At 43.5% G+C, this 13,420-nt stretch overlaps 1 protein-coding gene across 14 annotated transcripts in view; it reads right to left on the bottom strand.

Annotated features, from left to right (window-relative positions):
* ptprk (protein tyrosine phosphatase receptor type K) overlaps positions 1-13,420 on the bottom strand; it is a 122,207-nt gene that overhangs the window by 13,898 nt on the left and 94,889 nt on the right. For 5 of the 14 annotated variants that reach the window (XM_023797135.2, XM_023797134.2, XM_023797138.2 and 2 more), the window contains exons 11-16: positions 12,824-12,929; positions 10,684-10,957; positions 9,932-9,968; positions 5,464-5,599; positions 1,900-1,929; positions 547-570 (exon numbers count right to left, since the gene is read on the bottom strand). In XM_023797135.2, the coding sequence (XP_023652903.1) occupies positions 547-570; positions 1,900-1,929; positions 5,464-5,599; positions 9,932-9,968; positions 10,684-10,957; positions 12,824-12,929 (607 nt within the window). The remainder of the gene's footprint in view (positions 1-546; positions 571-1,899; positions 1,930-5,463; positions 5,600-9,931; positions 9,969-10,683; positions 10,958-12,823; positions 12,930-13,420) is intronic. The other 9 variants (XM_023797139.2, XM_023797141.2, XM_023797142.2 and 6 more) reach the window with 2 other exon arrangements.

Genomic DNA, 13,420 nt, shown 5'->3' on the forward strand with positions numbered 1-13,420 from the left:
ATGACAGCGACCACGATGCATTTCCTTTAAACATTTGTTAAACATGTCACGAGCTAAATTTAAGTCTTATCTGCTCAGTGTTAATGAAGGTTCTGTCTCTTGCAGTGAGACGCGTAGAAGATTTGGCCCAAACTTTATCCATGGAACCACAAAGTTGTACTTCCTCTTACGGCTCTCATTCAGAAAGCATACATGTAACCTTTGAGAGAACTATGTACAGCCAAGCAAAACAAGAGGTCTTCATCCCGCATTCCTAACATGGAACTGACACATTACCGAGTCCCACTTTTATTCTAATTAAATGTCAGTGTTAAACATATATCTTGTATCGGTATTAATATCCTTAAAACACTTTCCCCTGCTCGTATAATGAAATGTCCATTACATCCTGTGATTAACCCATGACTAACACCTTGAAACATGAGAGATTTAAAAGGTATCGTCCCAGAGGGGTCTAACCTCTCACCGTGCAAATTTAGGATGCACACTATCCGAGTTAAACTTCATTTAAGATGCCAAAAGATTCATGAATATAAAATAACTAACCTGCCCTGATCCCCTGCTCGTTCTCTGCAACATTAAATAAAGGCCATTAGAACCATTTTTCATTATTGTAATCTCAACCGATTACGTATATATAACCAAGGCAAAAGTGCTGCAATTCATCTTGTGGAAAATCTGCTTGTCGGATGAAACCACTGAAATAAGATTGACAGACAGCTGAGGTGAAATGAACGGTCAAAAAAAGCCACACACGATTCCTTCTTTCCACTGACAAAGGAGACAGATGGATGTTCCACAGGAGGATGGAGCTGAGCTGTGTGTCATTCCATGCTATGATATTACAAAAGCAATTATCTGCTGGATACAGGCAATTTCCACCTATCAGGACATTTAAATGAACAGCAAATGGGCATGCACAGGACTGTTAGTTAGAGCAGAGACTGACAATGCTCATTTAACGACCTCTAATGGCATAAACCAGTGGGTTTCTAACATTCCTGCAGCCGAAAAAAAAGTACTTTTACCAAGCATTAGCTTGGCTCAAATAGTTGAAATTACATTAAAAATAACATTTAAAAATTAAAACATTACATTTTATTTGTGGAGTTTGTAACATCTGTCAGTATAATACAGGATCTCACTGAACCTAATGCCTTTATCAATTAGGAGTTCTTTATCCAAAAGGCAGTATATGAAATTCTCAAAATGTCTCAAAATGAAGGCAACACGTCATACATGGTAACACTCACAGTTCACACCAGCAGAATGACATGGAGAAACCAACAGATATGGCCCCAAGAACAGACCCAAAATCTAAGGTTTACCCTTAGCCTAGAACAATGACAAACCTCGTGTTATATGCAGAAAGCAAAACAGATTGTGGATAAACAAACACGGACAAGACAGAGGGTAGTATTCACAACAATGAAGAAGATATTCGCCCAGTGATCAAACAAACATTTAAAAGTAGAAACACCACACTACAAAACGTACTGAAAGTGTTTTTTCCTGGGCCCCAAAAACAATTAGGGTGGAAAAAACAGGGACAAATTCAGAATGAGCAGAAACCCAGGACTATTTTGATAGTAAGAATGAAAGCAAGGTTTGACTAAGGAAGTCATTGGGCACAATGAATGGATGAGTAGACGAATGAGTCTAACATGCATGCACGTGCAGACAAGGAGAATACAAGACAAATGCAGCATTCTTTTTTCAAAACAACACCGATTTGCTAATGACTCGTCTGAGCTGGTGTGTTGGCGCTGGCCGATGGCAGATACGCAACTGTCCAGAGCGATATGCGTTTGCAATTGAAAAAAGGATACTGCATCTTTAAAACACAGGACTACAGGGGCTGCCACGGGGGAGGTGCACTCATTTCGTGTTTTTACTTACAGGTAATACGAGTAAGAATAGTAGCTCCTCCTGGCAAGCAAATCAAAGACAGTAGAGTAAGGAAGATTGGTGAATGCAGAATGTGAATCAGTCGTGTCAACAGAGGCAGGAAGGGGATTGTTTTCTTCAGAATTTGTGCCTTTGGTTAAGCATTTCATTTCACATGCATTCTTTGATTTTAGATACTGGGCGTCTGAAGCCTCGATTGCGAAACAGACCGAGGAGAGCGCAAGAATTACAAACTGGCATGCAGAGTTTGACGGCCGCCACATCCCGCGTCATGCACTACAGACGGTTTTCCTTTGTGAACTGTGACGGCCCACAGAGATGTTAGATGTTAGCTTTGTATGTCCTCCTGTTTTTCATCTGAATTAAAAGTGGAGCCATCCGGATAAAATGTATGCTTAAGGATTAGCGTAAAGGGCACGCAGCAATGATCTCGGCTGGAAGGAAAAATGCAAGAAATTAAACAGAAAACCAAACCAACATTTTAAAGATGCAGTATCGTTTGTTAAAAGAACAATTCTACGCACATAAACATATCTATATATCTGATAAATACTAAATGTATGTGTACAAACATCTTTGCATCAATGGTCCAACTAAATCAATAGAGTATATCACTGCATCAGGTGAGTAGTCCTTTTCAAAGCAGAAAATTTCACCACACATACAGTATGTTTCAGGAAGTGATTTCACAATACTTTTCTTAAATACATGTGATGAAACTGATAGACAACAAATGAAAGGAAACAGATTTAACTGGCATAACTCGTACATTATATGTACTGAATCAGACCATTTTGATTGCAAAATTTATCAACGGCATTAAAAGATCACTTTGGGAAAACTGCACAGTGATTCCAATTGGTGGTAAAAGTGCAACAGTGACAAATTGCAAGTGGAACCAAATTAATACTGAATAAATATTTTGTTAGAGCGTAAATGTACATTCCTCCACAGCCTCAATAAGCTTTAAAAAGAACTGATTTGTATACTAGGGCCATTTCAAAATTCAATTAAGAGTGGTTATTTTAATCCATTCCAATAGGATTAGAGGATTATGTCTCATTATCACCAAAAAACTTCCACTGGTCATAACCACATTATGCTCACCTTATGTCACTTAGTGTCTCCTTAGAAACAACCCAGACTTTAAGAAGCAAGCCAATTAATTCAATTTGATTTTTTTGATAAGTAAAATAATGAACGCGTGACAAATCCTTTGAATGTAGACTGTAATTTTGATCAAAGCATGTTAATTCAGAATAATAAAAAGATTTGAAGAAATCCCAAGAGCCAGAATTCTGACACACTAAACAGTGTTTGATATCCAGGTGAACTGAGAGGCACGATCATCTCTAAATCAGCCAGTGAAGGGCTGACGGCCCCATAAATCCAAAGCACTCTAAAGCTATGTAGGGACATACATAATGCAGTGAAATGTCTCGATTTTTTTCCCCCCAAAAATTAAACTCTTCTACTTACTCACAAAAGCTGCCCTCGCCCCCACATTGCCAGCCAGACCACGTCCCATAACTTTATTTAAAAAAAAAAATAACCCTCCACTTTAATCCGACATATTTCACTGGCTCCCTTCCTGACCTTCTCCATCTTATCTCCAGAAAGCAAACTTGGACCAATTTTACCAGATTGAAAAAGCTAGTGGGAGGGGGGAGGGGAGAGCACACTGAATATAAAGGGAAAGGCAGGGAAAAGATAAAAAAAAAAGGAGGGAAGAAAAAAAAAAAAGAAAAACAAAAGGGATTCTGAGCAGGTGAAATGTTGGCAGAGCCCAATATTCTCCTGAGCATAAAGGTTACAGGTAAACAGCAGGGAAATTAAGAGGGAAGTAAATGGGCAGAGGCAGGTTTAAACCCTCCGTCATACGCAGAACATTCAGAAAGGCAGAGAGACCGTTCTGCCAATTACGAGTCATATTTAAGTCCTTACAGAACAGCGGCCCAAGCCACGGCGCTGCCAGCTAACCGATGCTACGCCCCGCTTACGCTACACCCCGCTTGCGCTACGCCCCGCTTACGCTACGCCCGCTTACGCTATGCCCTCCACGATCCCGTTCTGCCTACGGATGCCCTGCTTTGGATGTTTAACGCACAGAGGGTGTCTGCTGACACATGGAGTACACACATGGGAGTCACACTGTTTTACGCTATAATCATCAGATCCTTTACTCAGGGAATGCCTCAGAAGGAGTAAGGGGGGAGGAGGAGAAAATAAATAACCAGCTCACAGATGCTCCCCCCCTCCCAATCTGGTGTTTCAGAGCGTGTGACACGGCATGTGGTGGGAAAAATCTTCGCACTAAATTTCTAGATTATGCAAAGACAAAAGACAGTGTAGTTTAACAGCAGGCACACTGACATTCGGGAGAAAGCATTAAACCAAATGGATGGAATGCACTCGTGAAAGAGCTCCATGCCTTTAAAGGTCCATCAGAGGGCGCTATTGGTCACGTTAAGGAGGATGAACCACACCACTTTCCACCTATCCATCGAGTTACCTGGCATGAATTCACCGCGGCTATCAAGACGACAGCTGACAGGGGGATCATCTGCGCAGCATGATGCTGTTGTAACGGCGCTACACTAAGCGCACATTCATTCATATGCACTGTTTCTGATAAACACTAAGCACCAACTATATAACAGCAGATTAATAACAAAAAAAGACCTCTTATAAACATTAATCCAGACTTGACCTTAGCTGTGACACAACCCTTGAGCTCCAGTAAACTCCCAAAAGATACAAAAAAAAAAAAAAAAAAAACACTACTGGGCTCTTATTCAACTCTCTACCTACTGTTAGCGATTAGCACGAGGAGAAAAGGCTGTTGCTCGTGCGGTGATTCTCATCGCCAGCAGGCAACCCAGACACTCACAAAGCTGACAGTACAGACACTCTTATACAACAGTTTTGCGTCTTTTGGTTCCAGAGCAGCTCCCTACAGCAGTGTTTCCCAATCCAGTCCTCGGGGATTCGCAGACAGTCCACATTTTTGCTCCCTCCTAGCAGGGAGCTGGGAGGGAGCAAAAACATGGACTGTCTATGGGTCCCCAAAGAGCAGGTTGGGAAACACTGCCCTACAGCACCAGTTATTTTCAATGAGGCGCACAACTCAACCGTACCCCTGGGAAATGCATGCAAGTACACAGCCGGTCAGTTGGAGGCTTTGAGAGACCACTCCTCTCCATCAGTCCATTCATTCGTCATTTACAAGGATGAGAAACCCTCACACAGACTGGCTTGGCCACAGTGAATACTGCGTGCTTATAGTCAATATGCCCTTGGTGACTCAATATCTCATCATTCCTGTTCACTAACCGTTTCCTCCAATGTTATAAGAGTTTAAAATTAGGCTTCCTTAAATAAATAATCTGGCACCATTTCATTTTGTTAATTTGCAATGCTGCTCGGCTTCTGACGTCTAAGCCCAGAACACGCTGTTATGCACACATTATGGGATGGAGCAGAGAGCAGCCATGATACGTCAGAGGCGTGAAAAAGTGCTTTCAATGAAGGGTGGTGACTGGCACATGGACCCACCTCTTCTTCACCAGAAGAATGGCGACAAGGACCAGCAGGATGAAGACCAGGACACCTGCACTGATGCCTGCTATCTTTACCACCCGGTCGGTCTGCTTGGCCGGGTCTGGTATCACCTCTGGCTCCTCGGTTGCTCCTGGATACACAACAGAAAATGGACGAGTCATCAGACATGAATGCTGTGGATCCGGGAGTAGCAGTGACTAGGAGTTATGACCAAATTTGCACATCCTGCTGAAAGAACAGGAATGCTTGGGCTAGCTTTCCTACCCCAATAAATATCTCATACAGAAATGAAAAATTTAATTCAAATAATCTGCTTCTGATAATGCTGCCTATGTTTAGGTACGAAGCGACGGTCCTTAGTAATTATGCCTGATTATTAACGATCATTCAGAACTTCCTTGGGTCAAAACCACTGGAAAGAATACAAAACCTTTGTGGTCGCACCAGTTTTGAGACTTGTTGCCCATACAGGGAACTGTCTCATCACAATAGATGATATGTGGGTGTTACCTGGCAACCACTGCCAAAATGAGTAATAAATTCCCTCAACAGGAATGATAACTTTTGCGAAAAGTTTTTCCTAAAGCAAAAACTCAAAGAGACTCATATGCTACAATTATGTGGACCTCATACCTATTTTGGTCCCTATAATAGTGAATTCTGTTTCCATGGCTCCGTACCTGTGAGTTCTGGAGCAGAAGGCTTTGCCAAAATATGTGGCATAACCAGATACAAAATGAGCAACCAAAATGGTATCTCTACCACGTGCTCACCTTCCTGGATGCTAAAGGCTGCTCGCATTCCAGCCCCATAGAGCAGACTGGAATGCATAGTTTGTAAGCCCTTATAAACAAAACCCAGATAAGCAGGAATAACAAGAGGATAACAGGGACGAGAATGTGTGCGAAAGCCAGTGTCAGCAGCATTAGCCGAGCGAGATGAACTTATCAGATAAATGACACTCTCTCGCTTAATGGCTGACAGGGAAAGAATAGAACTTATAATACACACCTCAGTCAGAGGAATTATTCTTATATCAATCACAATAATCCTTTTCTAATATGAAAGTGCTTTTTACAAGCTAGCTGTAATCCCTTATTCCACGTGCCATTTTCTGCGCTCGACTCTCCTCTTGTCTTTTAGTGGTAGGCCAGAGTGGCACATTAGCAAAGACGTCTGCTCAGTGAACGATCCCTAATCCTTTTCTAGTGGAATACATAGATCGGTTTGCCGAAAAGAGGACAAGATTCTGTGCGTTAAAAGCAACATATTGGAGTGACCACATGTCTCAAGTTTTAACGTTTCTGTCTCCATAGCCACATGTTAATAATCAGGTGGGCATTTCCACTGTGAACTTCATTAAAAGTAATTTGCAGATGTACCTAATACAGAGAGCCAAAATAATCTTGAAAGCTCTAGGAAAAGACAGATTAATTTTGGAGTGAAAAAACAAGGGTTTTATATGCAGGGATGCTGACCAAGAGGTTCAAACTTGTAAGTCTTAGTGAATCAACCCCCGCCATGTATTAAAAACACTATTTCCCCAGAATCTGTAAACAAAAAAAAAAAAAAAAAAAAAAAATGGCCTACTTTTGGTGGAAGAAAAAACAACAACAAAAATAGCATTTGTGTTAGAGCCTGCAGAGCTGTCCGGATGTGGCCACTCCACTCCATCTTACACTCAATCAGCAGCCCAGTGAGCGAGGTCAACATGACGGCCTTCACCCAATCCTTTAATGCGCACTGCTGGCCGACGAGCCCCAACCCAACCCCACAACAATACTCCGCAGTCCATCCCGAGCATTAATGTCAGCTGAGCAGCCTTCCATGAGCATTAAAAGCAAGCAGGCATCCAGCATTAAGATTACACGCCCCATCGAGTACATGTACGAGATAACATTCATTTGTGCCTTGCTTTCGGTTATTTACAATATAGGAGAAATCTAGTAAACTCGGTCGCTTTTGAAGAGCCGCAGGGCGTATCAAACCGTTAATGCTTTTTGAAGGAAACTTGAAATTAAACCCTAATAACAACATGTTGACCCTGCACCCCCCCATCAAGACCAGAGGTCTCGCATCACAGGCTAAGCTTAGCCTCGCAAGAATAAGATGGCAGAGCGGGGCGTCTCTCGCTAAATCCGCTGGCGGCAGGCCCGACCCGCGGCACGCGGCAGGCCCGACCCGCGGCACGTGGCCGCGCGGCACATGGCAGATCGGATGGGCCGCCCGCTTCCCGCTCTCGTCCTCTGCCAGCCCCCCGGCCCACGGGACGTGTGCGCTCTGTGGTCGCGTGACCCACGCGATGGACTGAAGCGACACGAGGCTCTGGCTCAGCAGCTGCCATTTACGTCACCCTCACCACATATAAGCACCTTCTACTTCCATTTTACCTCGGAATATTTTTGCAATATATTATATACTTCCAATAAATTATATTAAAATAAGTACACACTGCATACATATTTTTCTCATTGCTGCCTACCTACGTGTTTCCTCAGTCCCACACTAACCGCATGTTTTAAGGTTAATATAAATACCTCATAATTTATGAATTAAATTACCTATGGCCAGAAGAGCCACGATACATTGTTAGAACTCTCTAGGAAGTGTTTTTGACCCTTTAACTAAACTAGCAAATTCAGTTAAACTACAGAGAAATTACTGTTGGCTAATGCAGTGACACATTTCAAATGGCATGAATATCTGTAAGACAAGAGGATGTAATTACTCAAATTAAAAGAATGTGCACGGCTATTAAAGCAAATGGCAGAGCACAATCCAAATTACCTTACTGATAAAGATACACACACAAAAATGGGCACATTAATCAAAGTATTTACTACGGCAAGACTTCTGAAGCATTAAGCGCAGTAAAACATCCTTTCAAAGAAGCAGGTCTTCCAGTATGTTTTGACAAAATAGTTAAGACTCTTAATGAACGCTGCAGGCCTGTCTCACGTGTTTTGGAGTGAGGATGATACTCCTCATCTTACTTCAGAAACACTTACAAGGCCGTTGTTGCTTATAAGATAAACTCACAAGAAAAAAAAAAAATACTGGAAGGAATTAAAATGAAATTGGATTACATCCATTTTAAGATAAAATTCACAGCTTAAAATTAAAATCTATTTTCATTCCTAGGAGCAAGTTATGGAAGCTGTATCGAATTCAGCCTGAATTGCACTGGCAGTTGCTTGCCTGCCTTGTTCTTCCATTTTAGGAGTAACAAAAGGGAACACAATTAAACAAGAGGACGGGGTAATATCATCTTCAATTAATTAGATTTGACCGGTGTGAACTGGTGTCTCAGGAAAGCGGAATGCATCTGCTTATGCCGCAGACGAGCCAGAGCAATTCACAGTGTGATGTGGACAAGCGGGAAATGATTAAGACAATTATACTGACCGACAAACAGGCCTGTTTCAGGCATTAGCGAGACAGTGCTGGATGAGGTTTTGAAAATTACCCATGTTTCTTCACATTGCCACTATTCGCCTCACACATTTTGACACGAGCTCCATATTTGAGACGGATTTGAGACAAAGAGCTTTGTAGACTAATGACCTATACTTCAAGAAGTCCTGCAAAAATTAAACTGTAATGTAATTAATTAATTAGTCAGTTAGATAATTAATTAATTGTGATTACTTGGTGTTCTGCCCATTCTCCTAATCTTAGATTTTTCTGGATACCCAACAGCATCCATGGATATGGAACGTCTGTCCAGAGATTATAGAGAGACAGTTTGAGAGAGCTGGTCACATGACGGTGGAGGCAGTTTAAGCATCAAGCCGGGAAAGTACTGTTAGCACTTAAAAGCTTAACAACAACACAAGTGTGCAGCTAGACTGCGGAAAAGACAAAACCCCGATAGTGACATACAGCAGGAAACACAGCCAGTGAGACTGAAGGCATAACATGATCTAACTGTTCCTTCAGCTGCTGAGGGAGATTCAGTGCAGAATAACCTTAAGAAATTTACATTATCAAGGGGAAATGACAAGAAATCAGTCTTTTTTTTTCCCGTACTTCTTTAGTCGAAATCACGGGACAGTACTAAGGTTTCTTTATCAGTAATCTTATATGCTGTGAACCACATTTTAAATTATGGTTCCCTCCTAATCGCTTAATAGATAAGGCTTAACAGAAATCTCTCATAGAACTTTCAGAAATCCCAGGGCTGCCACAGTCAAGCCTGTTTCAGAGGACCATGATATCAGGCACAAGAAGGTACATTAAAGTGCGACAAAAAAATCCAGAATAAGCTCCAGATAATTCAGGATAAATCCCTGATGCTGGTAACATTCTGATCCACTGGGCTGACTGACGGAAAATTAAAAACCCAGACATCAGAGGATACTGCCTGAGAATAGAGCTGGGAAGGGGTGCCGCATTCAATTATCAATTAATCAAACATGCGAATGTCTTTTACTAGCATTAAAAAAAAAAAAGCCTTTCTTACCTTTTGTTGCCAGTCGTAAGCATTGGGTTTTTGTTTCCTGTTAAAAGGGGAAAAAAAATCTCTTTAAAAAGCTTAAATGCATCCAAGAACCATTTCGGTAACTCAAGTCGGGCCACCATGCTGTGAATCAATTCTGGGAAGAAACTCCGGTAAACGTCAGTGCTAATGCCGCACGGGGAAAGGCCCGTGTGCTCTGTCAGGCTGAGGAATCGGCGCGTGGATTGCAATGACAAACACCGGTAATCATTTAACAGCATATCTCACCGCTAATACGTACACACAACGCCACAATGGCCAGGAAGGGATGGAAAATAACACAAGGAAAACAAAGACCTACATTGATTGTCTGATGAAAGGCAATAGTACCTTATAAACCTATCTGAAAAACATTTAAAGTACACACACACACAGAAACACACACACACACACATTTGTATTCATATCTTTGTGGGGACCATGCACTCATTTCTATGGGTAACACCCTAATTCCAACAATGACAACCTTAACCCCTACCCAACCCTAACCTTAACTATAAGTAACCAAACCAAATACAAGTCTTATAGCATTTTTACTTTTTTGAATAGTAACAGATGTACAAAACTGAGTTTCCCCTTGTGGGGACCGAAAAAGTGGTCCCCACAAGGTCAAAACAACAGAAATGGGGACTGTGGGTATATGTGATCCCTACAATTTAATCTCTCTCTCTCTCTCTCTCTCTCTCTCTCTCTCTCTCACACACACACACACACACCTTCTCGACACTGCTGACAGCCTGGAAGTAGATGTTGTAGTTCTTGCGGGGGGCCAGAGGCGGGTTCCAGAAGCCGTGGTAAGTCTTGTTGTCTCCCACGGTGAAAGGCGATGGCTCCAGTAGGTTGCTCGGCGGGAGCTCAGCGGCGAAGTAATACGGGGAGCCACCACTAGAGGCGCTGTGGAAGGACACCGGCACCTGGTAGCAGTCCACAGAGCTGGCTTCCCTCCGAGAGCGGTGGGGGTTCAGCTCCTCCACCACGATCTGGTAGGCGCTGCAGAGTGGAGGGATACGGGTCACTACGCTACAGGGCCAGGCGGCACACGCAAGCACACACCGAAATGGGACAGATCGCCAAACAGATACGCTCGTATGACTAAACACCCTGCCCACCCAGCAATAATTCATCCCAAATTAGTGCCCTAAGGGGGGTTGGCAAGCAATCTGACCCTAGAGCCTCAGCCCCCCCCCCCCATACATTTCTGAGGAGGTAACCTCTTGTCTTTTGGCCGACCTGCACATTAACTTAATAAATAACAAAATCTATGGTGCGTGCCTGATGTTTTTAAAAGCTCCAACATTTTGTAGCTGGTTCTAAAATGTTGGGAAGTCCATTACATTAGAAAGTAAAATCAAAAACAATTCAATGAAGTAATTCTTATTGTGCGTGACCACAGGCTAGTTGATGAAATGACAAAGCGAAGCTGACAGTAGACGTCGCGCATATCTACACGATGTAGGTCAACAGTGAGTTCAGACTCGAGTCCTGGAAAGACCTATATGAACCCCAATGCAGTTTTGTTTAAATGAGCACAGGCCGACCCAGCGGTGTGAGAGCAGCTTATAAATACAGTACAAAGGATCCTTCACGGGACCTCAGAGCTGCAAGTGGACGAGATCCTCCAGAAGAACCTCAGGACCCAAAGCGGTCACATGCAGGGGTGGCTCTCCGTTTCTAATATACACAACCCCCCCCACCGCCATCAGTGACAGAAAACAGCCCCTCACCCTCCCACCACATGTATGGATCACACACACACACACACCCACACACACGTTTGTATTCATATCTTTGTGGAAACTCTCCATTCATTTCTATGGGAAAGACCCAAATCCCAACAATGACAATCTTAACCCCTATCCAGCCCTTACCTTAACCATAACTAACCAAACAATATGCAAGTCTTTTGGCGTGCACACACACACCAACCGTGCTATAGCTTGCATTTTGGCTCAAAGCGTCTCAGATCTAAAGTACGAGTGACGCTCCATAATGCTTGCACAGATGGATCCAAAATCTGCCCAATCCACCAAAGTGGAGCGCTCGGTCGTGCTACGTCGCTCAGCTCTGACAAACTGTTACAAATTACCTGAGCAGATGGCCGGCAGCTTGCTACAGCTCAATCCCTCAAACACCTTAACTAACTTTCCTCCAAATTACTGGAGTTCCAGCCTGCTGTGTGATTATCAATGGGTTTTAATCAGAGTCGTGCCAGTTCTACAGCAGGCTGCCAAAAACAGGCAAATTAAAGGATCACTTAATAATGCACGTTTTCAGCATCGCAGTCGGAAAACACAGCGTCGAACCCTAGCATGGGCGTCTCTACAACTACCAACACAGCAAAATAAAAACACCACCGGCTCTTAAGTACACATCGAAGATCAAAGAAAAAACTTTCATCATCATCATCATGATCATCATCTTTCCTTCTGAGATTTGTCTGTCGCGGCTCACTGTTTTATTTCCACTGTTGCCATGTTTTCACAGAACACGTTTGACCGTGAAGAAGGTCAGACTGTCTACTGGCTGCCCCACCCCCACGCCCCACCCCCCACCCCGCCGTCCCGCTGTATAATAGTGGTTCTGCTGAACCGCGCAGCCTTGACTTATCTCCAAATCCCCATTAGGACGAGTGCCTTCAAACTCTATAACCCAGGTGATGGCGATAGGAGGAGGGAAACGGCCACTGGGCAGGCCAGCGATGGCTGAATGGAATGGAGATCAGGAGGCACACGCTCGGCACCTGAATACCAGAATTCCCAGCAGGCTCCAGCTGCCATTAACTGCAAGCCTGTTGGTGGGATGGGAACTAGGTCCGTCCCCCCCCTAAAAAGAAGTGAGCACTGAAGCAGCACCCACCTGATGGGGGCGCCTTTGGCTTGGGCAGGCTTGAGCAGCACCGTGATAGTGGTGGCGGTCTCATTCAAGCAGGCCTCCGATCCGTCATACTCCTCCAGCGTCGGGGCTACGAGGGAATGCGAAGGGCAGGTCATCGGAGATCAGACACAGCGGACGGACGAGCTATCGACCGGAATTCGGTGCGACACGCTAAGGTATTAAGATCAGCGGGCTACATCTCGGAAAATTAAGCTCGGAGGACATGAGAAATTCGGCAAAAAGAAAGAAAAAAAAAAAAACACACAACCCAGAACGCAGGCACATCGCCTCAGATAAAAGCGGCCTCTTAAGTAGGATGCAGCTCCCTAACGCTCCACATAATCATAAGCACTTTCCCCCTGCCTTCTGCAAAAGCAAAATGATTAAAAGCAGCGGCAGGGAGAAATTGCCGCTAACAATGTTCCGCGTTATTGTACATACATCACTTAAAGCTCTCAGCGCTAAGAGCTGACGGCGAAAGGTGAATGCCCCCGCACGCCACTCACAAGCATGTCAAGAAGCTTTTAGCTTGCATTCACCTTCTTAATTTGATTGCTCTGAATGCAGCATGTGATTTGG

Source organism: Paramormyrops kingsleyae, chromosome 19 (assembly GCF_048594095.1).
Source record: "Paramormyrops kingsleyae isolate MSU_618 chromosome 19, PKINGS_0.4, whole genome shotgun sequence".
In the NCBI taxonomy this organism is placed as follows: domain Eukaryota; kingdom Metazoa; phylum Chordata; class Actinopteri; order Osteoglossiformes; family Mormyridae; genus Paramormyrops; species Paramormyrops kingsleyae.